This window comes from Oncorhynchus mykiss, chromosome 4 (genome assembly GCF_057628025.1).
Source record: "Oncorhynchus mykiss isolate SJ-2025 chromosome 4, ASM5762802v1, whole genome shotgun sequence".
Classification (NCBI taxonomy): domain Eukaryota; kingdom Metazoa; phylum Chordata; class Actinopteri; order Salmoniformes; family Salmonidae; genus Oncorhynchus; species Oncorhynchus mykiss.
In genome coordinates, this window is record NC_143025.1 from 46,382,426 (window position 1) to 46,409,761 (window position 27,336).

The following is a 27,336-nucleotide window of genomic DNA, read 5'->3' on the forward strand; positions in this document are numbered from 1 at the left end:
CATGTCTTTGTGTGAAATTGTTTTATGTTATGTGGGTATGGTCACTTTTGTTCATGTTCCGTGTTTTGGGCACGTTTATGTACTTACATGTATGTGCATTCGTTTGGACCGGAATAAAAAGTGTGCCTGATTTCGCCTCCAGTACACACCCGTAACAGTCAGACTGTCACGTTCTGACCTCTATTTCCTTTGTTTTTGTATTTATTTAGTATGGTCAGGGCGTGAGTTGGGTGGGCAGTCTATGTTTGTTTTTCTATGTTTTGGGGCAGTTCTATGTTTTCGGCCTAGTATGGTTCTCAATCAGAGGCAGGTGTCATTAGTTGTCTCTGATTGAGAATCATACTTAGGTAGCCTGGGTTTCACTGTGTGTTTGTGGGTGATTGTTCCTGTCTTTGTGTAGTATTCACCAGATGGGCTGTATTAGGTTTTGAGTTCCCACGTTTCTTGTTTTTTCGTTAGTTTGTTCATGTATAGTGTCGTGAATAAAATACAATGAACAACCACCACGCTGCGCTTTGGTCCGCTTCTCCTCCTCCTACAGACGAACGCCGTTACAGAATCACCCACCACAACAGGACCAAGCGGTGTGGTAATGGGCAAAGGAAAAAGCAGCAGCAGGAGCAGCGCGAGGAGGTATGGACATGGGAGGACGAATTAGACGGAAGAGGACCCTGGGCTCAGCCAGGAGAATATCGCCGTCCCAAAGAAGAACTGGAGGCGGCGAAAGCGGAGAGGCGCTGGTATGAGGAGGCAGCGCGGCGTCGTGGATGGAAGCCCGGGAGTCAGCCCCAAAAATTTATTGGGGGGGGGCTAACAGGGAGTATGGCTACGCCAGGTAGGAGACCTGAGCCAACTTCCTGTGGTTACCGGGGGGCTAGAGAGACCGGGCAGGCACCGTGTTATGCTGTGGCGCGCACGGTGTCCCCAGTGCGGGTGCACAGCCCGGTGCGGTACATTCCAGCTCCGCGTATCGGCCGGGCTAGAGTGGGCATCGAGCCAAGTGCCATGAAGCCGGCTCTACGCATCTGGTCTCCAGTGCGTCTCCTTGGGCCGGCTTACATGGCACCAGCCTTGCGCACGGTGTCCCCGGTTCGCCTGCATAGCCCAGTGCGGGCTATTCCACCTCGCCGCACTGGCAGGGCGACCGGGACCATTCAACCGGGTAAGGTTGGGCAGGCTCGGTGCTCAAGAGCTCCAGTGCGCCTGCACGGCCCGGTCTATCCGTCACCACCTCCACACCCCAGCCCTCCGGTGGCAGCTCCCCGTACCAGGCTGTCTCTCCGGCCCATCCGTCCAGAGCCTTCCTCCTCTCCAGCGCTGCCGGAGTCTCCCGCCTCTCCGGCGCTACCAGAGCCTTCCTCCTCTCCAGCGCTGCCGGAGTCTCCCGTCTGTCCGGCGCCTCTGCCGGAGTCTCCCGTCTGTCCGGCGCCTCTGCCGGAGTCTCCCGTCTGTCCGGCGCCTCTGCCGGAGTCTCCCGTCTGTCCGGCGCCTCTGCCGGAGCCTCCCGCCTGTCCGGCGCCTCTGCCGGAGCCTCCCGCCTGTCCGGCGCCTCTGCCGGAGCCTCCCGCCTGTCCGGCGCCTCTGCCGGAGCCTCCCGCCTGTCCGGCGCCTCTGCCGGAGCCTCCCGCCTGTCCGGCGCCTCTGCCGGAGCCTCCCGCCTGTCCGGCGCCTCTGCCGGAGCCTCCCGCCTGTCCGGCGCCTCTGCCGGAGCCTCCCGCCTGTCCGGCGCCTCTGCCGGAGCTTCCCGTCTGCCCGGCGCCTCTGCCGGAGCTTCCCGTCTGCCCGGCGCCATCGGAGCTTCCCGTCTGCCCAACGCCATCGGAGCTTCCCGTCTGCCCAACGCCGCCAGCGCCGCCCGTCTGCCCAGCGCCGCCAGCGCCGCCCGTCTGCCCAGCGCCGCCAGCGCCGCCCGTCTGCCCAGCGCCGCCAGCGCCGCCCGTCAGCCAGGAGCCGCCAGTGCCGCCCGTCAGCCAGGGGCCGCCAGTGCCGCCCGTCAGCCAGGGGCCGCCAGTGCCGCCAGTCAGCCCAGCGCCGCCAGTCAACCAGGGGCCGCCAGTGCCGCCAGTCAGCCAGGGGCCGCCAGTCAGCCAGGGGCCGCCAGTGCCGCCAGTCAGCCAGGGGCCGCTAGAGCCCCTCCGCCCGGAGCAGCTGTCCCTCTGTCCCGAGCAGCTGTCCCTCTGTCCCGAGCAGCTGTCCCTCTGTCCCGAGCAGCTGTCCCTCTGTCCCGAGCAGCTGTCCCTCTGTCCCGAGAAGCTGCCCCTCTGTCCCAAGCAGCCCCTCTGTCCAGTGGGGTCATTGAGAGGGGTGGGCATGGTGAGTAAGCCACGGAGGCGGACAATAAGGCGGACTGAGACAATGGCGAAGTGGGGTCCGCGTCCCGCGCCAGAGCCGCCACCGCGGACAGACGCCCACCCAGACCCTCCCCTATAGGTCAAGGTTTTGCGGCCGGAGTCCGCACCTTTGGGGGGGGGTACTGTCACGTTCTGACCTCTATTTCCTTTGTTTTTGTATTTATTTAGTATGGTCAGGGCGTGAGTTGGGTGGGCAGTCTATGTTTGTTTTTCTATGTTTTGGGGCAGTTCTATGTTTTCGGCCTAGTATGGTTCTCAATCAGAGGCAGGTGTCATTAGTTGTCTCTGATTGAGAATCATACTTAGGTAGCCTGGGTTTCACTGTGTGTTTGTGGGTGATTGTTCCTGTCTTTGTGTAGTATTCACCAGATGGGCTGTATTAGGTTTTGAGTTCCCACGTTTCTTGTTTTTTCATTAGTTTGTTCATGTATAGTGTCGTGAATAAAATACAATGAACAACCACCACGCTGCGCTTTGGTCCGCTTCTCCTCCTCCTACAGACGAACGCCGTTACACAGACAGGTGCTAATGACCCAGAGTACATATATAGTGCACCAGTTTTGCTGTCTCCTTCTGAAATAATTGCCACATATGTACTGAAAAATTCACAATAATATAGAGCAGACCTAACTCACTCTATTAAATTAATCAAAACATGAACATTTTACATTTGGATAGAAATTCAAAAGGAAATGATCTTAACAGAGAAAAATGTCTTCCTGTGTGATACCTACATCCCCCCACTAGAATCCCCATACTTTAATGAAGACAGCTTCTCCATCCTGGATGGGGAAATCATTACTTTCCAGGCCCAGGGACATGTGCTAGTCTGTGGTGATCTAAATGTGAGAACCGGACAAGAACTTGACACCCTCAGCACACAGGGGGATAAACACCTGCCTGGAGGTGAAAGCATTCCCTCCCCCATATGCCCCCCTAGGCACAACTATGACAATAACCAACAAAAATGGGTCACAACTCCTGCAACTCTGTCATACACTGGGTATGTACAGTACATAGTCAATGGTAGGCATCGAGGGGACTCCTATGGTAGGTACACCTATAGCTCATCCCTTGGCAGTAGTACTGTAGACTACTTTATTATTAACCTCAACCCAGAGTCTCTCAGAGCAGTCACAGTCAGCCCACTGACACCCCTATCAGATCACAGCAAAATCACAGTCTACTTGAACAGAGCAATACTCAATCATGGAGCATCAAAGCCAAAGGAACTGAATAATATTAAGAAATGTTATAGATGGAAGGAATGTAAGAGAGAATACAGTATATGGCATGTGTTCAAAAGTGATTGGTGATCTATTTTTAGTATCACGAGTTTATTGACATCCTGTTCGGATGTTCTCTCGCTATTGAGTGAGTGCTTATGTAACATGATAGTGCAGCTGTTTTGGTTAAAGCAAATGTTTGCAATAAAAATGTCCTGGTGATTGATGTGTATGACCTTGTTGAACTGAAAGAAAATTTGAAACTGTTGGGAAATTTTGTAGAGAAGTTATGGATCTGCTGTGTATCTTGTAAACCCCTTGTATATGAAAAAGTAATTTCCGGGGTAGGTCTGCCAGAGTATAATTAAGACCTGTGAACACTACAAGCAACAAGTGAGATAAACTACAGTACATAAAACATGGCTCTGGACCAAATCTCTGCGTATTGTGTGTTTTTAAAAGCATGCACAGAGGGCAACTATTTTGTGCCTGTCTTTGGCCTCAGGTGGGGAGATTATTCCAACAAGCTTTCTCTAACCTTAACCGTGTTCTGAACACCTCCAAAGCAAAGGTCATGTGGTTCGGTAAGAAGAATGCCCCTCCTCCCACAGGTGAGCTTGAGGTAGTCACCTCATACAAGTACTTGGGAGTATGGCTAGACGGTGCACTGTCCTTCTCTCAGCACATATCAAAGCTGCAGGCTAAAGTTAAATCTAGATTTGGTTTCCTCTATTGTAATCGCTCCTCTTTCACCCCAGCTGTCAAACTAACCCTGATTCAGATGACCATCCTACCCATGCTAGATTACGGAGACATAATTTATAGATCGGCAGGTAAGAGTGCTCTCGAGTGGCTAGATGTTCTTTACCATTCTGCTATCAGATTTGCCACCAATGCTCCTTATAGGACACATCACTGCACTATATACTCCTGTAAACCGGTCATCTCTGAATACCCATCGCAAGACGAACTGGTTGATGCTTATTTATAAAAACCTCTTATGCCTCACCCCCCCTATCTGAGATATCTAGTGCAGCCCTCATTCTCCACATACAACACCCGTTCTGCCAGTCACACCCGTTCTGCCAGTCACATTCTGCTCGCTATCATCCAGACGGCGAGCTCAGTACAGGTGCATCAAAGCGGGGACAAAGAGACAGAAAAACAGCTTCCAACTCAAGGCCATCAGACTGTTCAACAGCCATCACTAACATTGAGTGGCTGCTGCAGACATACTGACTCAACTCTAGCCACTTTAATAATGGAAAAATGTATGTAATAAATGTATCACTAGCCACTTTAAACAATACCACTCTATATAATGTTTACATACCCTACATTACTCATCTCATGTGTATATACTGTACTCTATACCATCTACTGCATCTTGCCTATGCCGTTCGGCCATCACTCATTCATATATTTTTATGTACATATTCTTATTAATTCCTTTACACTTGTGTGTATAAGGTAGTTGTTGTGAAATTGTTAGGTTAGATTACTTGTTAGGTATTACTGCATGGTCGGAACTAGAAGCACAAGCATTTCGCTACACTCGCATTAACATCTGCTAACCATGTGTATGTGACAAATACATTTTGATTTGATTTGTATGCAGTTTATATTACAACTTCTTGTGTTTTGTCTAAATGATTGTTCTTTAGTAAATAGGACACTCAACAGTGTGTTAGTCCGAGAAACATTAACTAGTTTTATGTTTGTGAAACCTTGAAATGTACACAATGTGAAGTGATTTTGTAACCATAGTTTTGAATGGGTAATTGTATCAAATATGTATCATTGTATGTTTGAATTGGCGTTCAACATAAACTCTTTTCCTCCCTGTCTTGTAAACCCATTCTTGTAAGTTGGAGCTACTGTACAGGATTTTCTGTGGCTGCTGTACAGTTTTGAGCACTTGACAAGACGTTGACATTTCTGGGTATGTCTCACCTGTAACATAATAATACTAATGATTATGATAATAATAATATTCTATATTATTTTTTTAATAATAATACAAATCTGTCAATCAACCAAATGTATTTCTTAAAAGCCCTTTTTGCATCAGCAGTTGTCACAAAGTGTTTTACAGATACCCAGTCTAAAAATCTAAGACCCATCAATGCATATGCTGAAGCACAGCATCTAGGAAACACTCCCTAGAAGTCCTAAACCAAGGATTAAGACTAGAGAGGAACCATGCTCTGAGTGGACATTTAACTAGAGAGGAACCATGCTCCAAGGGCTGTGCTGAGTGGACGTTTAAGAGTACATGTGCCCCTTATTGTTATTCAAGATGTTCCAACGTCCGTAGATGACCATTAGGGTCAGATAATAAACAGGTGGCTATAGAGTGGGCAAAAGTTCATCACTCAGCAGTCAATGTCATGTCTTTTGTCTTTTTCATAGCCTGAGAGAGAGAGAGAGAGAGAGAGAGAGAGAGAGAGAGAGAGAGAGAGAGAGAGAGAGAGAGAGAGAGAGAGAGAGAGAAGATCTATAACATAAAGTTATCACATACGCACACTGTAATTATATTAATAATTTCCTCAAAATTGTCTTTCATAACTGTTGCAAAACATTGAAACGGTGTTAAATATTTTACTCTGGTATACATTGCGAGAGGTAGTAGAGAGAGAGAGTAATATTACCCGGGTAAGTGTGATAAATATGTCACGTTCTGACCTCTATTTCCTTTGTTTTTGTATTTATTTAGTATGGTCAGGGCGTGAGTTGGGTGGGCAGTCTATGTTTGTTTTTCTATGTTTTGGTCTAGTTCTATGTTCGGCCTGATATGGTTCTCAATCAGAGGCAGGTGTTCGTCATTGTCTCTGATTGGGAACCATATTTAGGTAGCCTGGGTTTCACTGTGTGTTTGTGGGTGATTGTTCCTGTTTTTGTGTTTGCACCAGACAGGGCTGTTTTGAGTTCTCACGTTTCTTGTTTTTTTCCGTTAGTTTGTTCATGTATAGTGTCGTCAATAAATACAATGAACAACCACCACGCTGCGCTTTGGTCCGCCTCTACTTCACAAGAAGAGAATCGTTACAGAATCACCCACCACAACAGGACCAAGCGGTGTGGTAATGGGCAAAGGAGAAAGCAGCAGCAGGAGCAGCGCGAGGAGGTATGGACATGGGAGGACGAATTAGACGGTAAAGGACCTTGGGCTCAGCCAGGAGAGTATCGCCGCCCCAAGGAAGAACGGGAGGCGGCGAAAGCGGAGAGGCGCTGGTATGAGGAGGCAGCGCGGCGTCGTGGATGGAAGCCCGGGAGTCAGCCCCAAAAATTTCTTGGGGGGGGGCTAACAGGGAGTATGGCTAAGCCAGGTAGGAGACCTGAGCCAACTTCCTGTGGTTACCGGTGGGCTAGAGAGACCGGGCAGGCACCGTGTTATGCTGTGGAGCGCACGGTGTCCCCAGTGCGGGTGCACAGCCCGGTGCGGTACATTCCAGCTCCGCGTATCGGCCGGGCTAGAGTGGGCATCGAGCCAAGTGCCATGAAGCCGGCTCTACGCATCTGGTCTCCAGTGCGTCTCCTTGGGCCGGCTTACATGGCACCAGCCTTGCGCACGGTGTCCCCGGTTCGCCTGCATAGCCCAGTGCGGGCTATTCCACCTCGCCGCACTGGCAGGGCGACCGGGACCATTCAACCGGGTAAGGTTGGGCAGGCTCGGTGCTCAAGAGCTCCAGTGCGCCTGCACGGCCCGGTCTATCCGTCACCACCTCCACACCCCAGCCCTCCGGTGGCAGCTCCCCGTACCAGGCTGTCTCTCCGGCCCATCCGTCCAGAGCCTTCCTCCTCTCCAGCGCTGCCGGAGCCTCCCGTCTGTCCGGCGCCTCTGCCGGAGCCTCCCGTCTGTCCGGCGCCTCTGCCGGAGCCTCCCGCCTGTCCGCCGCCTCTGCCGGAGCCTCCCGCCTGTCCGGCGCCTCTGCCGGAGCCTCCCGCCTGTCCGGCGCCTCTGCCGGAGCCTCCCGCCTGTCCGGCGCCTCTGCCGGAGCCTCCCGCCTGTCCGGCGCCGCTGCCGGAGCCTCCCGCCTGTCCGGCGCCGCTGCCGGAGCCTCCCGCCTGTCCGGCGCCGCTGCCGGAGCCTCCCGCCTGTCCGGCGCCGCTGCCGGAGCCTCCCGCCTGTCCGGCGCCGCTGCCGGAGCCTCCCGCCTGTCCGGCGCCGCTGCCGGAGCCTCCCGCCTGTCCGGCGCCGCTGCCGGAGCCTCCCGCCTGTCCGGCGCCGCTGCCGGAGCCTCCCGCCTGTCCGGCGCCGCTGCCGGAGCCTCCCGCCTGTCCGGCGCCTCTGCCGGAGCTTCGCGTCTGCCCGGCGCCTCTGCCAGAGCTTCGCGTCTGCCCGGCGCCATCGGAGCTTCCCGTCTGCCCAGCGCCGCCAGCGCCGCCCGTCTGCCCAGCGCCGCCAGCGCCGCCCGTCTGCCCAGCGCCGCCAGCGCCGCCCGTCTGCCCAGCGCCGCCAGCGCCGCCCGTCTGCCCAGCGCCGCCAGCGCCGCCCGTCTGCCCAGCGCCGCCAGCGCCGCCCGTCTGCCCAGCGCCGCCAGCGCCGCCCGTCTGCCCAGCGCCGCCAGCGCCGCCCGTCTGCCCAGCGCCGCCAGCGCCGCCCGTCTGCCCAGCGCCGCCAGCGCCGCCCGTCTGCCAGGGGCCGCCAGCGCCGCCCGTCAGCCAGGGGCCGCCAGCGCCGCCAGTCAGCCAGGGGCCGCCAGCGCCGCCAGTCAGCCAGGGGCCGCCAGTCAACCAGGGGCCACCAGTGCCGCCAGTCAGCCCAGCGCCAGCGCCGCCAGTCAGCCAGGGGCCGCCAGTGCCGCCAGTCAGCCAGGGGCCGCCAGTCAGCCAGGGGCCGCCAGTGCCGTCAGTCAGCCAGGGGCCGCTAGAGCCCCTCCGCCCGGAGCAGCTGTCCCTCTGTCCCGAGCAGCTGTCCCTCTGTCCCGAGCAGCTGTCCCTCTGTCCCGAGCAGCTGTCCCTCTGTCCCGAGCAGCTGTCCCTCTGTCCCGAGCAGCTGTCCCTCTGTCCCGAGCAGCTGCCCCTCTGTCCCAAGCAGCCCCTCTGTCCAGTGGGGTCATTGAGAGGGGTGGGCATGGTGAGTAAGCCACGGAGGCGGACAATAAGGCGGACTGAGACAATGGCGAGGTGGGGTCCGCGTCCCGCGCCAGAGCCGCCACCGCGGACAGACGCCCACCCAGACCCTCCCCTATAGGTCAAGGTTTTGCGGCCGGAGTCCGCACCTTTGGGGGGGGGTACTGTCACGTTCTGACCTCTATTTCCTTTGTTTTTGTATTTATTTAGTATGGTCAGGGCGTGAGTTGGGTGGGCAGTCTATGTTTGTTTTTCTATGTTTTGGTCTAGTTCTATGTTCGGCCTGATATGGTTCTCAATCAGAGGCAGGTGTTCGTCATTGTCTCTGATTGGGAACCATATTTAGGTAGCCTGGGTTTCACTGTGTGTTTGTGGGTGATTGTTCCTGTTTTTGTGTTTGCACCAGACAGGGCTGTTTTGAGTTCTCACGTTTCTTGTTTTTTTCCGTTAGTTTGTTCATGTATAGTGTCGTCAATAAATACAATGAACAACCACCACGCTGCGCTTTGGTCCGCCTCTACTTCACAAGAAGAGAATCGTTACAAAATAAAAACATATACCAATTTCATTTAAGTACCAAAAAACTGACAGCTGTGCCATATAAATTGCAAAATAGTTGGGAAGAGAATTTTGATGTACCCATTCCATGGCACATGGTTAATGAATTGATATGCAAAACAACACCAGATTCAAAACTTCAAATTTTTATATTTAAATTACTATACAAAATTATTGCAACCAATGGAATGTTATGGACATGGGTGATACAATCTTTCCAGCTCTGAAGAGTTTGCTATGAGGAGGCAGAGTAATTAGATCATTTATTTTGGCATTGTCCATATGTAACTCGTTTTTGCACACAGGTCCAGGAATGGATGAAGAATTGCAACATTTGCCTCGAACTAACACTGCAGAAAGCACTACTGGGTGATTCAATAATATAATAATTAATTTATCAAAAATCTTTATTTTTAATTTACAATCTGTAGAAGCTATGAGAATAGAAAGGTTCAGTACTTTTGTGAAACATCACAGCACAGTTGAAAAATATACGCCAAATAGAAATCCAAAATGGATGGTGTTAAGAGATCGATGGGAGGGGTTGAATGGAGCTGAAGGGTGGGACTAATAACAAGATAACCAATGTAAAACATACGGTGTCTAAATGTATGTAGGTTCAGAAATGTTGTGAAATACCACAGTTACAAATAGAAATCAAACTGGATGAACATCAGAAATAAAGGAAGGACTAAAAACAAACAAAATATAACTATTGTAAAATAGATTGTGTCTGTAAAATGTGTATAAGATGTATAAACTGAAGGTAGAAGCCTAAGTGTTATTGTTTATTAGTTTACTCCAATTGGGGGAAGGGTGGTAGGGTTTGTGGAGAATAATAAAGGTATATTCTAAAAAAAAGTGTGTTTATCTATATAGGTATGTGTATGTATATGTGTGTATATGTGTAATCGGTGCTGTACTGCACCGCTGTAACTCTGCGTTGTGTGTGGTTGATTGAGACTATAGACGTGGACTTTGGAGATCAGGTTGTTTTAATGAATCAGAATTCACTCTCTGCATCCTGCATCCAGAAGAAAATAAAACAGTTGTAGAGCACCTATGTTCTGCGAATCGTCGCCTCTTTCTCTCATAGTGCATCAAAATGATTTTAGAATACAAAAATTAGTACAGCCTCTCCTTACTATGCATCAACACATAACATATATTTTACATAGATAAAACCACATATCTGCATCCAAAAACAAAATAAAACATTTGTAGAGAATATATGTTCTGCGAATCGTCCCCTCTTTCTACAACATATGCACAATACAAGGGACTGGGATCATTTGAGGTGCTAGCCATTGTTCACACATACAATAAATGGCCTGCTAATACCTTAGCTAGCTTTTACCCACATGTTGAATACAGAATGTTAATTTCATCCTAAAAAGTACAAGTACGGCCTCCCGGGTGGCGCAGTGCAGCTGTGCCACCAGAGACTCTGGGTTCGTGCCCAGGCTCCTTCGTAACCGGCCGCGAAACTAGGCAAGTTAGTTAAGAACAAATTCTTATTTACAATGACGGCCTACCCCAGCCAAATCCTCCCCTAATCCAGATGACGCTAGGCCAATTGTGTGCCGCCCTATGGGACTCCCGATCAAGGCCGGTTGTGATACAGCCGGGATCGAACCAAGGTCTGTAGTAACATCTCTAGCACAGAGATGCAGTGCCTTAGACTGCTGCACCACTTGGGAGGCCCTAGGTGAATGCAATAAGTGTAAGTAACTCTGGATAAGAACGTCTGCTAAATGACTAACATGTAAATGTAAAATGGGTTGTAAAAATACATGAAACATGCCCTGGGTGTGGGGAAAATGAGGAAATAAAGGTTTTTATCACAATCAACATCACATTGGATCACTTTTAAATGCGGAAGACACATTTCAGTTGAATACATTCAGGTGGAACTGACTAGGTATCCCCTTAACGGAAGACACATTTCAGTTGAATGCATTCAGTTGCACAACTGACTAGGTATCCCCCTTTCCCTTTCCCTTTTATTTGGGTTCAGTTTAAATTGTTCTATTCAGCCTGCCATCCAGATGGTGGCAGTAACGCATAGTTGGGATGTCAACCGCTGCTAAAATTCCAAAGCAAAGAAGAACTAGAAACGAATTCATTTACACAGTCTGGAGGGGGGCATTGAACGACTCGTATTCATCCGTCAACGAAACGAACCAAGGAAATATATTTAACAGTCCTATCAACCTGAAGTCATTTTTAGAGTTGCGCCAGGCCCCCTCCCAAATATTGACTGAAAATAGTAGATTTCTAGACTGAATCATGGCGGATTCGAGCAACAGTGCTGCTTCGACTGGAGCTACAGGCTCGAATACTGGTGCCGCCGGGGCTGTTGAGCCGGAGCGAGCTACTGGAGCTGCGGGGATCAAGCCCGTGTTGGAGATGGTAAAGGGGCAGAACTTTGACGTTGGACCCCGCTATGTCAACCTCTCGTACATCGGGGAAGGGGCCTATGGAATGGTTTGGTAAGAGAAAATAAACAATGTTCGCCGTAAAAACGTTGCCTTCAGTATTTATATATATATTTTAAACAAGCCAGCTAAGCTTCGCCTGAAGGCGTTGGCTAGCTCACTGCCTCCTCATATCGCCTAATAATTGACATATTGACAACTAACGTTATCTGGATGTAAACGCACAAGTCTGCACATACCCTTGTTGTGTATTCAATTGCACTTAACGTTACCACTGGTAGTGAAACTATTTATACGTAGTTAACTGGCTAGCTAGCAACAGATTGACAGCGTTTGGCTCACTTAGCTAGCTAACGTTACAGTAGTTAGGCTTGTAGGTAGTTACTAGCTAGCTACGCTGTGTGGTTTTACTATGTTTTGATGCCCACCTATTGTATCCCAGTAACGTGCATAATTGCATAAAACGAACAAGCTAGTTTCTACAAGACAAAGCATACGTCATTTGTAGTACATTGGGGCAAACAACGCTAGCAATCTAGCTAGTTTGCAAACTAACTAGCTATATTATAACCGCAACGCAGGCTAACTTGCTAGCTAAAAACGTTATCTTACAATTAGCTACCTAACTAGCTAAGTCGCTAATAGGCGTGGTTATTATGAGGCTGCCAAAATCTTTTTCAATACAGGAAGTGGGATGAAGTGATTGCGCAGGTCTTTGTAATCTTGATACATTTAAACAGTCCATCGTTACTAGCTAGTTAGTTACCGGTAGCTAACTAAACAGTTCGTTGGTTAGTTAACCAACCTCACTGATCGTACCACTAGTTTTCTAATAGAAAATGTCTCGCGAGGCTTTCTGTGCAACGTTGCATAGTGCACAAGGTGGGCGAGAGAATTGTTTAATTAAGCAAGATCAAAGATTGAGTTTAGCACGATTTCAGATGTTTTTATTGGTCCTTTTATGGTAAAGGAAACCATACTTTACAGCTATATGCAGTATCAACATTTTATCTACGTCTTGTAGGTGTATGGATGTCAAGTCAGCAAGGCAAGTTTTGACTTGTGAGTCAGGGCAAGCATTTCTGGCCTTATCCAAGTTATCTAAACAATGGGAAAGTGTTACACCATTATTTCATACATGACATTTTTGACCAAATGCAGAACTTCCTAGGGCACGCCATAGCAAGCACACTCTGAATGTAATCAAAACCGTGTATAGACTGAATATTTATTTTTAATGGCTCAAGAATGGCTTTTACATTTCCTTGACAGTTGTATTTACTAAGTTGTCAATTAGAGCCTAACCTTTAATAATTCAATATGAGCCCCTCTTCTGCAATGGTTCCTCTGGTTGTCTCATTGTGCTCATGCTCACGTGTCAGTCATCACTGTGTCACTATTATAAAGAACTGCCATGTCATATGCAATGTGCTGGGCTTATTGTGCAGGTTGTAACTGGAGCCCTCTCTTCCCCATCTCTCCCCCACATCTTTCTCTCTCCCTGTCTCTCTCTTACATCCCATCTCTCCTACCTCTCCCCCATATGTCTCCCTCTATCTTCTCTCTCCTCCACCCCACGCAGCTCGGCCAATGACGGCATGACAGATTCTCGCGTCGCCATTAAGAAGATCAGTCCATTTGAGCATCAGACGTACTGTCAGCGCACACTGAGGGAGATCAAGATCCTGCTGCGGTTCCGCCATGAAAACATAATCGGCATCAACGACATCCTGAGGGCCCGCCGCATCGAGTGCATGAGGGACGTGTATTCTTTTACCCGGAAAGGGGGATACCTAGTCAGTTGTACAACTGAATACATTCAAATGAAATGTGTCTTCCACATTTAACCCAACCCATCTGAATCAGAGACAAATGGGGAAACTGGCTCTCTCTCTGTCTCTGTCTGACAACAGAATAGGCCTAATTTAAATAATAGTAATAAAAGAACCGAAATATGCAGGGAAGAGCATGCCCAGAGCTAATGGCTGAACAGTACCCGGATTGAAATTGGACTGGGAGAGAAGGCCAACGTTGTTATTATTATTATTATTATTATTTTTTACATCTGCTCCACCCACCTGCAAAATTACACAAGCATGGCTCCTCGCTCCACTCAGCTCACATGCTCTGGTGTGGTATTAAAAAAAGATTCAGCTTTTCTCCACTCATATAAAATGACGTAGTATTGCATGACATGGGTTTATCAAAGGCTATTTTTTTTCTCAGACCAGCAAATACCTTGATAGATTTATGCAATTCATCCAGGCTGTATCACAACCGGCCGTGATTGGGAGTCCCAATTGTTCCTAACTGACTTGCCTAGTTAAATAGAGGTAAATAAATTTTAAAAAATGCTTTTATTATAAAGTTTAAAAAACAGTTTCTGAAACTGCATAGCTAAGGCTCTAGTCTGTCCAAGGAGTGAGGGTAAATGGTATGCATTTTCTCTGCTATCTACCTTGTTTTAATTATTATTTTGGGTATAGGGGAGGGTCCAAAAAAATTACATTTGTGGGAGGGTCTGGTACAAATATATTTTACTGAAGGGGGGGCCATCCATTTTCATTTAAAAGTTGTCTGAGTTTTCTCCAAGTATCCCTCATTATAAATGTGCAGTCCCTAAATGTTTTGCATGAGTGCAGTATTTCCTTGTTCCTAGGTTGATGACTTAACCTTTGTTTTCAGTGTTATAATTCCCTGCAGAAGCATTGTAAAATAAGCAAATTCATTGGACCTGCGCTGAAGCGAAAATTACTGGAAGTAAATGTTAGCAATACAGGGGGGACTACGCGATATTATTATGGGTGTGTAAAGGCCTTTATGTTTACTAAAACTCCACCAAAAATTCACACTGAATACAGGGAATTGTTTACGGTCAGGTTTAAATGGATATGTGGTTGTTGACCCGTAGTGCCTGTAACTGTCATATTCCTCCTCGTCCTCTGTTGTCTCTTTAAATGGCGCCTCCTGCTGGTTCCCAGCTATATAGTGCTGAACCTTATGGAGACGGACCTTTTCAAGCCTAGATCTAACAGAATAACATGGGTTATGGTTGGGTCCCCCTCTGTTCGTTAGGCTCCTTAACCCCTTGTTTCCCAGCTACATAGTGCAGGACCTGATGGAGACAGATCTGTACAAGCTCCTGAAGACCCAGATGTTGAGCAACGACCACACCTGCTACTTCTTGTACCAGATCCTGAGAGGCCTGAAGTACATCCACTCTGCCAACGTGCTGCACCGTGACCTCAAGCCCTCCAACCTGCTCATCAACACCACCTGCGACCTCAAGGTAATGATAACCAGAATACTACTACTAACCCTATCTACAATACTACTACTGCTAACTCCAACACTATAACTAACCCCAACTGTAACCTTAAGGCATGGTTAGCTACCCATTGGTCTAAGATTGGGGCTGATATTTATAAAACGTTTCAGTATAAGTGCTGTTCTATGCCTTGTATTGCCTTGTCAATTCTTTTTTTATTTATGTAGCTAGGCAAGTCAATTAAGAACAAATTCTTATTTTACAATGACGGCCTACCCAGGCCAAATCCTCCCCAAATCAGGACAACGCTGGGCCAGTTGTGCGCCACCCTATGGGACTACAGATCACTGCCGGTTGTGATACAACCCTGGATCAAACCAGGGTCTGTAGTAACGCCTCTAGCACTGAGATGCAGTGCCTTTGACCGCTGCGCCACTTGGGAGCCTTAACTATTGCCTACCACTGGGCGCGAACTCGTGATACTCAGTGCCGAAGCGTGTTGCTCAGACCACTGTGCTACGGCAGTTCACTAATGGACAGGAGGCACCTGATCCTAGATCAGCACTTTTTCTCTGAGACACTTATGAATATGCCCATGTTTACCTTAGCTATCACCCAATCATAACCATTAGAGAGTGGGGAAATCTAACCTTGGACCAGTGGTTAGGGTCTAACCAAGGTGTGAAGAAAAGTATATACTCTATAACCAGAAGAGGGCGTTGTGAGGATTTGCTGGCATGAACAGGCCCGTATTTATTCCGCCGATTCTGTTGCAAATTGTTTCTTAAGTTGAAGCTTTGCATATGTGTGTCTACATGCTTCTCTGCGTGTTTTAACAAGCCTCTTCCGTCAGATCTGTGACTTTGGGCTGGCACGGATAGCTGACCCAGAGCATGACCACACAGGCTTCCTGACAGAGTATGTGGCTACGCGCTGGTACAGGGCTCCTGAGATCATGCTCAACTCCAAGGTGTGTGTGTGTGGACTGTGCATTGATTCCATGTCTGTGGACCATATTTTCTCTGTCAGGGCTACGCCTAGTCCTTTGTGTATGTGAATGAATGTGTTTGTACTAACTCCGTGTGTTATTCAGGGCTACTCCAAGTCCATTGATATCTGGTCAGTGGGCTGTATCCTGGCTGAGATGCTGTCCAACAGGCCCATCTTCCCTGGGAAGCACTACCTGGACCAGCTCAACCACATACTGGGTGAGAGACAGGTTGTGATCCAAATGGCAGCCTAATCCCTATCTAGTGCACTTCTTTTGACCAGAGCCTTATGGGCCCTAGTCAAAAGTAGTACAATATAAAGGGAATAGGGTGTGACACTCCCTCAAACCTTTGCATGACTTGCTGTGTGCTCTTTTCTGAAATACCCTTTGGAAATATCCTTGACTTTGGCGTCTGTCTGTGAGAAGGGTGGACATGCTGAACTTGCCTTATACACTGAACAAAAATAGATCCTCAGTATCTTGTCACGGTATATCTATGCATTCAAATTGCCATTGGTAAAATTAAATTGTGTTCGTTGTCTGTAGCTTTTGCCTGCCCATACCATAACACCACCGCCACCATGGGGTTGACATCCACAAACCACTCGCCCACACAACGGCATAGATTCTTGTCTGCCATCTTCCCGGTACAGTTGAAACCAGGATTCATTGGTGAAGAGCAAACTTCTCCAGCGTGCCAGTGGCCATTGAAGGTGTGCATTTGCCCACTGAACTCTGTTCTGACGCAGAACTGCAGTCAGGTCAAGACCCTGGTGAAGATGACAAGGACGCAGATTAGCTTCCCTGCGAAAGTTTCTGAGAGTTTGTGCAGAAATTCTTTGGTTGGGCAAACCCACAGTTTCATCAGCTGTCAGGGTGGCTGGTTTCAGACAATCCTGATTCTGGATTTGGAGGTCCTGTGCTGGCTTGCTTCCATGTGGTCTGCAGTTGTGAGACTGGTTGGACATACTGTCAAATTTTCTAAAACGACACGGTAGAGAAATTAACATTAAATTCTCTGGCAACAGCTCTGGTGGACATTCCTGCAGTCAGCATGACAATTGCATGCTCCCTCAACTTGAGACATCTGTGGCATCGTGTTGTGTGACAAAACTGCACATTTTAGAGGGGCCTTTTATTGCCCCCAGTGCAAGGTGCACCTGTGTAATGATGATAATTCTGTTTAATCAGCTTTTTGATATTCCACACCTATCAGATGGATGGATTATCTGGGCAAAGGAGAAATACTCACTTAACAGGGAAGTAAACAAATTTGTGCACAAATGGATCTCCTGAAACATGGGACTAACACTTCACATGTTGTGTTTATAATTTTCGTTCAGTATAAATGTTATATTTCCATTTTCAAAGCATTTCAACTGTTTGCTACCTTGCGTCCTGCTGAACATGTTTAAAGTGTGTGATTGGTTGTGCAGGGATCCTGGGCTCTCCCACTCCGGACGACCTGAACTGCATCATCAACATGAAGGCCAGGAACTACCTGCAGTCTCTGCCTGAGAAACCCAAGGTCCCCTGGAACAAGCTGTTCCCCAAGGCGGACAGCAAGGGTAGAATACACATATACACACATTATTACATTATAGTAATTTATCTTACCCAGAGTGACTTAGTTCGTGCATTCATCTTAGGGTCACTAGGTAAGATCGTTATTGTAAGTAAAACTGTTCTTCAATAAAGCAGCTATTAGCTAAGTCAGTGCAATGTTTAGTGCAAGAAAGGCAAGTACAACAGCATTGTTTCATTATTTTTCACACATGCATGTGTACACACCTTCCCATGCTAACACACACAAAATGCATACATTCACAGTTTTTGCTTGCATTTGCAAGCATTACATGCATACACACACACTCACACTTCCCTTTTCCTAGCTTCACTATTGGTCCCTGTTTTCCTACTCATGTGTGAGCTTATGGGAATACTGGCTTTTGGTACACCGAGTAGACTTCAACCTAGTTCAAATGGTAACATTAGGTGTCTCCTTCCCTTTCATGTTGGATTGTGGTATTTATGGATAATCTATTGATTTTGGGAAGAACTATCCATTTAAAGGTCATGAACAGTAAAAATCCTGTTTTTCATTCAATTTGGATGAAACAAGATCAAAGTATGTTGACCAAAGTATGAAAATGACTACATTGATCAAGTTTGATCATAAAGTTAGTGGTCCCCTCCCCCATGTCAAACACTTGGATTCATGAGGTGGGATTAGTAAGGGGATAGGGTGACATCACCCTAACTAATTGTAATACACCAATGGTAACATAATATTCCCTTACCTAATTTAAATAAGTATAGCCTTGTAACCAACATTGGCGAAGGGTGCCAAACTGTGACTGTTGGGTGTCAGCAAATATATAATACAAATTTTACACTTCATCTATGGCAAAGATGTTTGTTTCTCCTTTCATCTGTGTCTGGTGTTAGCTAGTTACTGGCTAGCTAGGTCTTCAGCCAGCTTGAAACAAAAGGGGGGAAGAGTCATTCAGTTGTCAACACATCCGTCAGTGTTGCTGTGAACCGCATCCCAAGAGACATGCCAAACATTGATGCAATTTCGATGTGCTTTGAGTTGCTTTGTGTCTCACAAAATTAGCTTGAGATGATTTTACTGCAACACGGCCCCACTGCATCCAAGTTGATTTACACACTACTGGTCAAAAGTTTTAGAACACCTACTCACTCAAGGGTTTTTCTTTGTTTTTACTATTTTCTACATTGTAGAATAGCGTTGAAGACATTAAAACTATGAAATAACAGATATGGTGTTTTAAAGCTTTTGACCGGTTGTGTAGGTCTTTCAAAGAGCTGTCAGTCAAGGCGAGTTCATGAATGTAAGCTCCCCGGCCCACTCAGTATGTCTTTTCAAACTTCCTGGTAGTTAGCCATGAGAGGGGGGGGATTCATTTTTCTCCGATGTCGAGCATTTCTATCCAAAACAAATATTATAGCTGAGTAACTCAAAAGGCTTTTACATGGGAATCAGAATGCCTGTTAAAGACCTTTTTAACAACACCCGTCTCTCCCTCCTCTCCTCCCTCTAGCTCTGGACCTGCTGGGCCGCATGTTGACCTTTAACCCTATCAAGCGCATCACGGTAGAGGAGGCCCTGGCTCATCCCTATCTGGAGCAGTACTACGACCCCACTGACGAGGTATGACAGCAGCAGGCCGCCCTCACATACACTAGTGCCCTCACATACTGTAGTGCCCTGTCCAGAAACCATCGAAGGCCCTTTACACATATGAAATTCATTACTCTGGTTCAATTTCCTGAAGCGTTTGAGAATTCTACAAAATATGTTTTGCTTTCACAACGCCTAGAAATAGACCACATTTTACATGCTAGCTTTCTAACGGTCAAAAAGTTCCACGCGGCTCACGCTGTCAAGTCACAATACCTGAAACTTTGGTCCTGGATTGGGGTCCCACTACTCACGCAGGTCCAGGATTTGTTTCAGCCATGGTTTGTTTGCGTTTTGCACATGCGTTATAGCGTGGATCAGTAGGGATGCGCATCTTTCCCTCTCAAGACATTTCGATGCGTATCTAGATACATGGGCTCTGATGCCATACAAGAACGATATATTTTAGTTTGAAGCGATTCAGTTTAGAGAACAAATTGATGTGATACGATTCGATACATTAACATTTGTTGAATAAACACATTTTCCATTCTAAATAGAAATCTGCCGCTGGATCTCATGAGCTGGGCTTCTCTGAGCTGTATGTATGTGAGCAAGCCTCGTTCAGCAGGTATAGCCAGTAGCTTACTTTTATTCCAGTAAAACACTATTTTCAACAGCATATAGATGATAATACCCTAGCAAATTAGTTGAGTTGTCACTCGACTATAGTAATAAAGCCTAATATCGCGCAAGCCATTTTGGCATTTGAATGCTGAAGGTGCAGATGTGCAAGATTCAGGACAGGCAGCCTACCTCGCGTTGGTCAGGGTGTCAAGGCTGGGCACAGTGTGCAGTTTGGTTAGGATACTGATAGGCGTGTAAAGTTTCAACAAACCCACTGTAGCATTGTACTTCTCATAACCCACTCTGGGCTAATGTGATGGGCTGTAACTGCTAAGTAGCTCTCTGTTGCCCTGGCAGTCCGTCCATACAGTATGTAGTAAGTGCAACACATTGGATAATTCATTGATGACTTCAGCTTGCTTATATAGAGTGGGTACTACTTGTTTGCTGAAATGGGTATGAGAGGGCGAAGTTCATAAGCACTTTCAAGAGGTGCTGAAAACACCCTATTCTTCTCAACCACTGAGAATGGGTGCATATTTGTGGCTATAAACATACCAATCGCTCTTGTAATTTCTTTGGCCTGGTCAGAATCCACTGAGAAGGGCTGTTTGCTCCAGTGGTAGGAATACTGGGGTGATGTCGGCCCGTCAAAATGAAATCCAATTTTGGTGCCATACACATTTAGCAGATGTTATTGTGGGTGTAGTGAAATGCATGCGCGCGCGCACACACACAGCAATAGTTAAATAGGATGGCATTGACCAGAGTACAGTAATATACATGTGACATGAGTAAAACAGTATGCAAACATTATTAAAGTGACCAGTGATTCCATGTCTATGTACATAGGGCCTCCAAGGTGCAGGGTTGAGTAACCGAGTGGTAGCCGGCTAGTTACAGTGGCTAAGTACTAGGTGGTGATACAGCCCGACAAGATGCATCTGTAAAAGTTTGTTAGGGTCTTAGGGGCCAAGCCACATTTTTTCCTGATGTTGATGATGGAGAATTCTCCTGGTTTATCGACCCCACCACTCGCCATTGTACAGAACTGGATCCTGGCTGCGTATCACAAAAGGACAGCAATTGAGATTTTATTTTGGATTAAAATGTTTGCATGAGCACTAGTTGTTTCAACGGAATAGTCTGAAATTGTTTTTTTTCCCCCCCGGCTCAGATTGACTCGAGGCATACAACATAACGTAGGCATAGCCTAAAGGCCTAGTGTTTTTATACATTTTCTTGAATTTATTTATTTGGGTTCACAGTGCGGACCGAAACGAGGTCCCCGTGCTGAACGGTTCGGTACGAGATTTTCAGAAGGTAGAAAGTAATATGAGCAACAACCAAAATGTGAATCGGCAATTCTGAACGTTTGAATCTATTTTCTTTCTGACGATGCGAGCTGCATTTGGATCGGTTTGTTGTCCGTGGACCGATGCAGTCGTATCTTAAAAATTTGAATCAGGGACTGATGCGTGTCATGAATAGTTACATCCCTACGGATCAGGGTACCAAACGCTCCAGGATCATATGTGAAAGCGCCCTAAGGTGTTATGATTTCATGTACTGTAGCCTATTTGTTGTATACTGTTATTACACTTAAGAAAGTATACTTAGCAAAAATATAAACGCGCCATGCAACAATTTCAATGACTATATTGAGATACAGTTCATATAAGGAAATCAGACAAATTAAATAAATTCATTAGGCCCTAATCTATGGATTAAACATGACTGGGCAGGGGTGCAGCTATGGGTGGGCCTGGGAGGCCATAGGCCCACCCCCTGGGGAACCAGTCCCAGCAAATCAGAATGAGTTTTTCTGAACAAAGGGGCTTTATTACAGAGAAATACTCCTCAGTTTCATCAGCTGTCGTAGCTTTTGCCTGCCCATACCATAACCCCACCGCCAACATGGGGCCCTCTGTTGACATCCTCAAACCACTCGCCCACACAACGCCATAAACTCTGTCTGCCATCTGCCCGGTACAGTTGAAACCAGGATTCATCTGTGAAGAGCACACTTCTCCAGCGTGCCAGTGGCCATCGATGGTGAGCATTTGCCCACTGAAATTGGTTATGACAATGAACTGCGGTCAGGTCAAGACGTGGTTGAGGACAGCGAGCACACAGATGCGTTTCCCTGAGACTGTTTCTTCCTTGTGCTAACCCATAGTTTCATCAGCTGTCCGGGTGGCTGGTTTCAGATGATCCCGCTGGTGAAGAAACCGGCTGTGGAGGTCTCAGGCTGGCATGGTTACACGTGATCTGCAGTTGTGAGGCCGGTTGGTCATACTGCCAAATTCTCTATAGTGACGGAGGGGGCTTGTGCTAGAGAAATTAACATTCAATTCTCTGGCAACCGCTCTGATGGACACTCCTGCAGTCAGCATGCCAATTGCACGCTACCTCAACTTGAGACATGTGACATTGTGTTGTGACACAACTGCACATTTTAGTGGCCTTTTAATGTCCCCAGCACAAGGTGCACCTGTGTAATGATCATTCTGTTTAATCAGCTTCTTGATATACCACACCTGTCAGGTGGATGGCAAAGGAGAAATGCTCCCTAACAGGGATGTAAACTAATTTGTGCACAACATTTGAAAGAAATAAGCTTTTTGTGCGTATGGAAAATTCTGGGATCTTTCATTTCAGCTCATGAAACATGGGACCAACTTTACATTTTGCATTTCTACTTTTGTTCAGTGTAGTATTTTCATTGTGTGTGTGTAGCCTGTAGCAGAGGAGCCGTTCACCTTCACCATGGAGCTGGATGACCTGCCTAAGGAGAAGCTGAAGGAGCTCATCTTTGAAGAGACGCTCCGCTTCCAGGCCACCTACCAGGGCTCCTGAGACATAGAGGTACACACGCATACATACACTCACATCGCTCCATAACGCTTACTAGAGCTTTGAAAAAGATAGGTGGGCATTCCGCTCACACATGAAGACACTTTTAGCTGTGACGTTTTTTCTTTTGTCATTTTCCTCTCCTGTTCATGTGTTTCAGCGTTGAAGACAAGTGACAAAGCGAGTCTTGAAACAGGAAGACTCCAAACGACAAGATACAAAAACAACATATATACAGCATACAAAAAAAAAGGACCAGAAACATTTAACAGTTAGTATTTTCTTATATATATATTTTTATTTCTATCGCGGGGAAGTTGTTTTTTTTGGTGGGGGGACTGTTGTCTACTTAAAGGAAAGATTCACCCATTTTTGAATGTTATTTTGTTTATGTGCATCTCAGCGACGTTCTATTGATTCCTGGGTTATTTCATGTGTATCCTGAGCTATTGCCAATCAACCAGGCAGAAATTCGGATGGTATGTCGTAGCATTGTGATAAAGACACTCTCACTACACTGTAAGTTAATAGGAATTTGACTGTTATATCGCAAAAAACATCTATAATATGTCAGATTTGGAATACTGGCTGATGTCACATGGGAGGTTGTCTTCTCTCGAATGAGCCATTGATCATATTTTGGGGATTATTCCTACCTCGAAATGTGTAATTAAACAGAGGGTCCACCACATTTCTCCTATTTGTCTGCTCTTTAAGTTGATGATGCATTTCATGGTTCCATTGCGTATGTCAGACTCTGCTCTGCGAGGCACATCGAGCTGCAGGTTAAACATGGTGAGATTGTAGACTCCTAAATTGATAGTGATGTTTGTTTAGGCAATTTTACAACTAACTATTTTACATGCTGATATTGACTCTGGTGTTATTTTGTGTAGCTACATTTTGCTTGCCAGCCAGCCCATAAAGAGGGCATTGGATTGTGGGTTCCATTTTCACATGTTGCCACCAACCTTATTATAACAACAAAATGAAACATTTGTTCACAAATATATTGTTCTTACATTGACACTGTAAATTATAGGAATTAGTGGTTTTGGGTGGATATTTTCTTTAAGTACTACTGTGCTCATTTTAACCACCACCAGGATACTCTTCCCTCTATCTCTTCTTTAACTGCTTTCTGTGAGGAGTGTGTACTGTTTAAAAAGCAAGACCTTAATCTTACCCCCGTCTGACCGACTCCATTTTACCACTCTTCCCTGTGAGCCTTTGTTCTTTTTTCCCCTCTCTGTAAATCTGTGCTCTTTCTCTCCATCTCTTTCTCACTAGCCACAGTATGTGTTACTGTATTAACCAACACCTTAACTGTCTGTCTTGCTCCATGGAATTGTTGTTTGAGAAAAAAAGAGAAAGAAAAGATGGATGGGCGCCGGTTATATGTGTACATACATGGTTTTGTTTGAGTGATCTCGTGGCGGTTTGGTTTGTACACCATTATTTGAATGTTTATGATCAGTCAGGAGTCGTATTTGTATGTTTTGAAGTTTATATTTGACAATAATTTAATGGTTTTATTGGGGGGTGATTTTTAGACATTCTTTACTTGCAAAAACAAACATTCTATGTTTTACTGGCATGTTGAAGTTTTATATTTCGTTGTCTTTTCTTTAGAAATGATGTATGTTGTTCATCTAAATGAACATGCATACATTCTTGAAATGTACAAAAGTGGCAAAGGGAGAGTGGGATGGAGGCATGGAGAGACGAGAAATGGCTTGAATGGTCTTTGTACTGTAACCCACAGCTGGCTTTCTCTATCCACACATAAAGAGGACTTCAGAGTTTTCAGATAGAAATGCATGACCTAGAACAGGCAGGATTACCCCACATCTTAGACATGCTGATGTGATTTCCCTATTCTTTCTGTGCTAGTCTCTGACTCACTAACACCGATCAGCGACATGCCACAGACCCTCACCGGTCCTTAAATGGGAGGTTAAGAAAAAAACTCCAATCTTTGTTGGAGGGGTACCTATAGTATGTTTCTTTTTGCCCAAAACCAAATTCAACTTGAAATCAGCCTCCATATTAGAAAATGTTAAGTTCTCTGCCTGTTTGCCATTCCTCCCCCTCTCCTCCCTTTATGTGTCTGGTATCGTTTCAGGGAGGACAGTGATCTGTAAATACTGTTCATTTATTTAGTTGTGGAGGGTCACAGGCAGAATCAGCAGATTTCCGGCTGACATATACTTCAAGCTTGTGTTAAACTGATAATGGTTGCCACGGTTACTGTGTCTATGGTAATTAGTGGCTGATTTGCTCTTTGTTTTATGGTGATTGTTGCTCAGAGCTTAACGCATCGCTGTCAGATCCCAGAATGTCACATTTTCCACTCGCATCTAACAGTGGACTGCTCCATTTTGCCATAGCACATCCTCAGCCCCTCAGAAGCTATAAGCCTCTATTCATTGGTAGAAGTGGCCCTACTTTCAGATCTGGGATCAGTTTAGCCTCTCCTAATCCTTACATTTAGTCAATAGAGGAGGCGGAGAGTAAATCTGAGGCCAGGTCTGTGTTCAGTACATTCTGGAACGTTCAATTGAACGCAAGCAATGCTGTACTGAACGACCAGTTGATAAACAGGGAGGGGTTGGGTAACGCTGTCAGCATGGCTACTGCCCTTTTTAAAACGCTGTCAGTTATGAGCAAACACACATCAAAGTGTGTTCAAGAATGTTTTTGGGAAACGTGTCGGTCAGCACAAACCGTTCCGCAACGTAGCAAATGTTAAAGCGAACTGAACGCACCTCTGATCGATCAGTGCATATGTGCAGTATCATCCATTCCACATCCCTCGATTACCAGCCATGCTATACTCAAAGGGCTTTCCCTCTCAGGTCCCACCCACCTTACATTTATCTTGCTTCTGATTGGCTGAGACCTCCCAAACCACATCCCAGGTTGTGCTGCCATTTGTTGACTCATTTCTTTTTCTCTTATTTCCTCCTGTACATTTTTTTTTTCTCCTCTCTCGAACTAATTCCCCATCATGGCTAGAAATTACAGCAGATCCGATTTAAAGGTGAGGAGCCTTTCTTGAGTGACATCTGTCAGTCATGTTGGGGGAAGAGGGGTTACTTGCGTCAGCCATGTCAATCATCTCAATCACCGCACCTGCACTTTGCCACAGTAACCAAACTTTTTCCCCTTCTGTTTTTTTCTTTCTTGTTTTATTTTTTAACTGTTTCTCTTAAGTCAAGACATTGGCCTACTCTTTTGCGGTTACTTACATTTCTTCTTTTTCCTCCCTCTAATCTGCTTGCTTTTCTGGGCAGATTTTTCATGGAAGCTCACTGGAGCTCGTCACACTTTTTATTGAGTGTGTGCGTGTCAAGTGTCTTAACACACGTTTGCGGTGTCCCACCCTGGTCTGCACTGTTTCATGTGTGTGTGTATAGTCTGTGGTTGAAACACAGCAGAAACTACTCCAATCGACAGGATGTATGCATGTTTCTCTGCGTCTGTGTTTTATTGTTTTGAAACGCACTCCAGAGGCTTTCCCCTTACTTGTATCTGCATGTTTGGATTCTTGTGACTGTCTGTCGTTCTCTGACCAAAAGCTGCTTTACTATCCCCCAACCCCTTTTTACCCCCCTCCCACCAGCGACACGACCCAACTGACCGCCAGTCTCATCGGAGGACCATGCGAATGAACCAACGGGACCATGTTTGCAATACGCAATCACTCACTTTTTCACAGACACACGCATACACACATCCTTGCACACCACATATGCACACGCACGCAATACATGAATAAAACATGCATAGTCAGGCAGGTTTCTAAATAATGTCCTTTTTTAATTAAATGGCTGTTCTTATTATTGTTATAGTGAGTTGTTTATTTTTTTTATACAAGGGAGTTTTTTTTGTTTTTTATTTCTCTTTTTTGTTTCACTTATGGTTGTGCTATAACTAGTAGTGTTTTCACAGATATGAGCTATTGAGGGTTATCGTCTATGAGTATTATGAATTAAACAATTATATACATATAATAAATACAATTCCTGATACTGGTGAACTGTCTGGTTTTCTTTGTCTTATGGTCTGCCCTTGATGGTGGTACTGAATGGCAGTGTGGACAGCGTTCTAGAAATATCTTAGGATAACAGTGAATTTACCAGTAATATTCGCTGTTAACGTGTCACAACCGGCTAAAAAAAGAGTAATCTCCTCCCTCCTGTTCCAAGCCAAGTTGTCTGTCCTTTTCCTCCTTGGCATGTCTCTGCATGGGTTTGGTATTCTCCCACAGGGCTCAACCTCTGTTTACTTCATCAAGGTTTGGGAATACGTAAAGCACGACTTTAGTTTAATAGCTAATGCAGGTTTGGGTGACCGACTGCATTTGCTATACTGGTTGGTTACAGAAGGCAAAGGGCACTAGAACGTCTTACAATTTGCAGTACCTGCTTAAACTGGACCTTGGATGTGTGTGTGTGTGTGTGTGTGTGGCCTTGTCAGTTGAGGAAGGAATGCTATACTGGGGAGTGAACAATTACTTTTCCCTCTGGCATACATGCTATGCTTTTGCTTCTCTCCGAATATCTAGTTTCTCGTTTGCTACCTTTCAGCATTTGTATTGGTGTAAACAATGCTGTGCTATACAGTATTCTGCTGAAGTTGCATGCCTGCTTGTGAAAGTGCATTTACATCTATTCTTTGTTAAGTACACAATGTCTATGTGTGTGTTTGCGCCCGTGTGTGATTAAAAATGAGTTTACATACCCATCCTTTGTTAAAAGGTTCCTGACGGCATCGAAACCTGCCATGTATCAACGC

At 46.3% G+C, this 27,336-nt stretch overlaps 1 protein-coding gene across 1 annotated transcript; it reads left to right on the forward strand.

Annotated features, from left to right (window-relative positions):
• Positions 1 to 11,102: 11,102 nt before the first annotated feature.
• On the forward strand, positions 11,103 to 26,578 carry LOC110521892 (mitogen-activated protein kinase 1). The gene is made up of 9 exons (XM_036969400.2): positions 11,103 to 11,703; positions 13,232 to 13,414; positions 14,749 to 14,938; positions 15,771 to 15,887; positions 16,011 to 16,125; positions 17,345 to 17,476; positions 18,974 to 19,083; positions 22,420 to 22,548; positions 22,697 to 26,578. The coding sequence occupies exons 1-8, from the start codon at positions 11,501 to 11,503 to the stop codon at positions 22,537 to 22,539; spliced, it is 1,170 nt and encodes a 389-aa protein (XP_036825295.1). The 5' UTR covers positions 11,103 to 11,500; the 3' UTR covers positions 22,540 to 22,548; positions 22,697 to 26,578.
• The last annotated feature ends 758 nt before the right edge of the window (positions 26,579 to 27,336 follow it).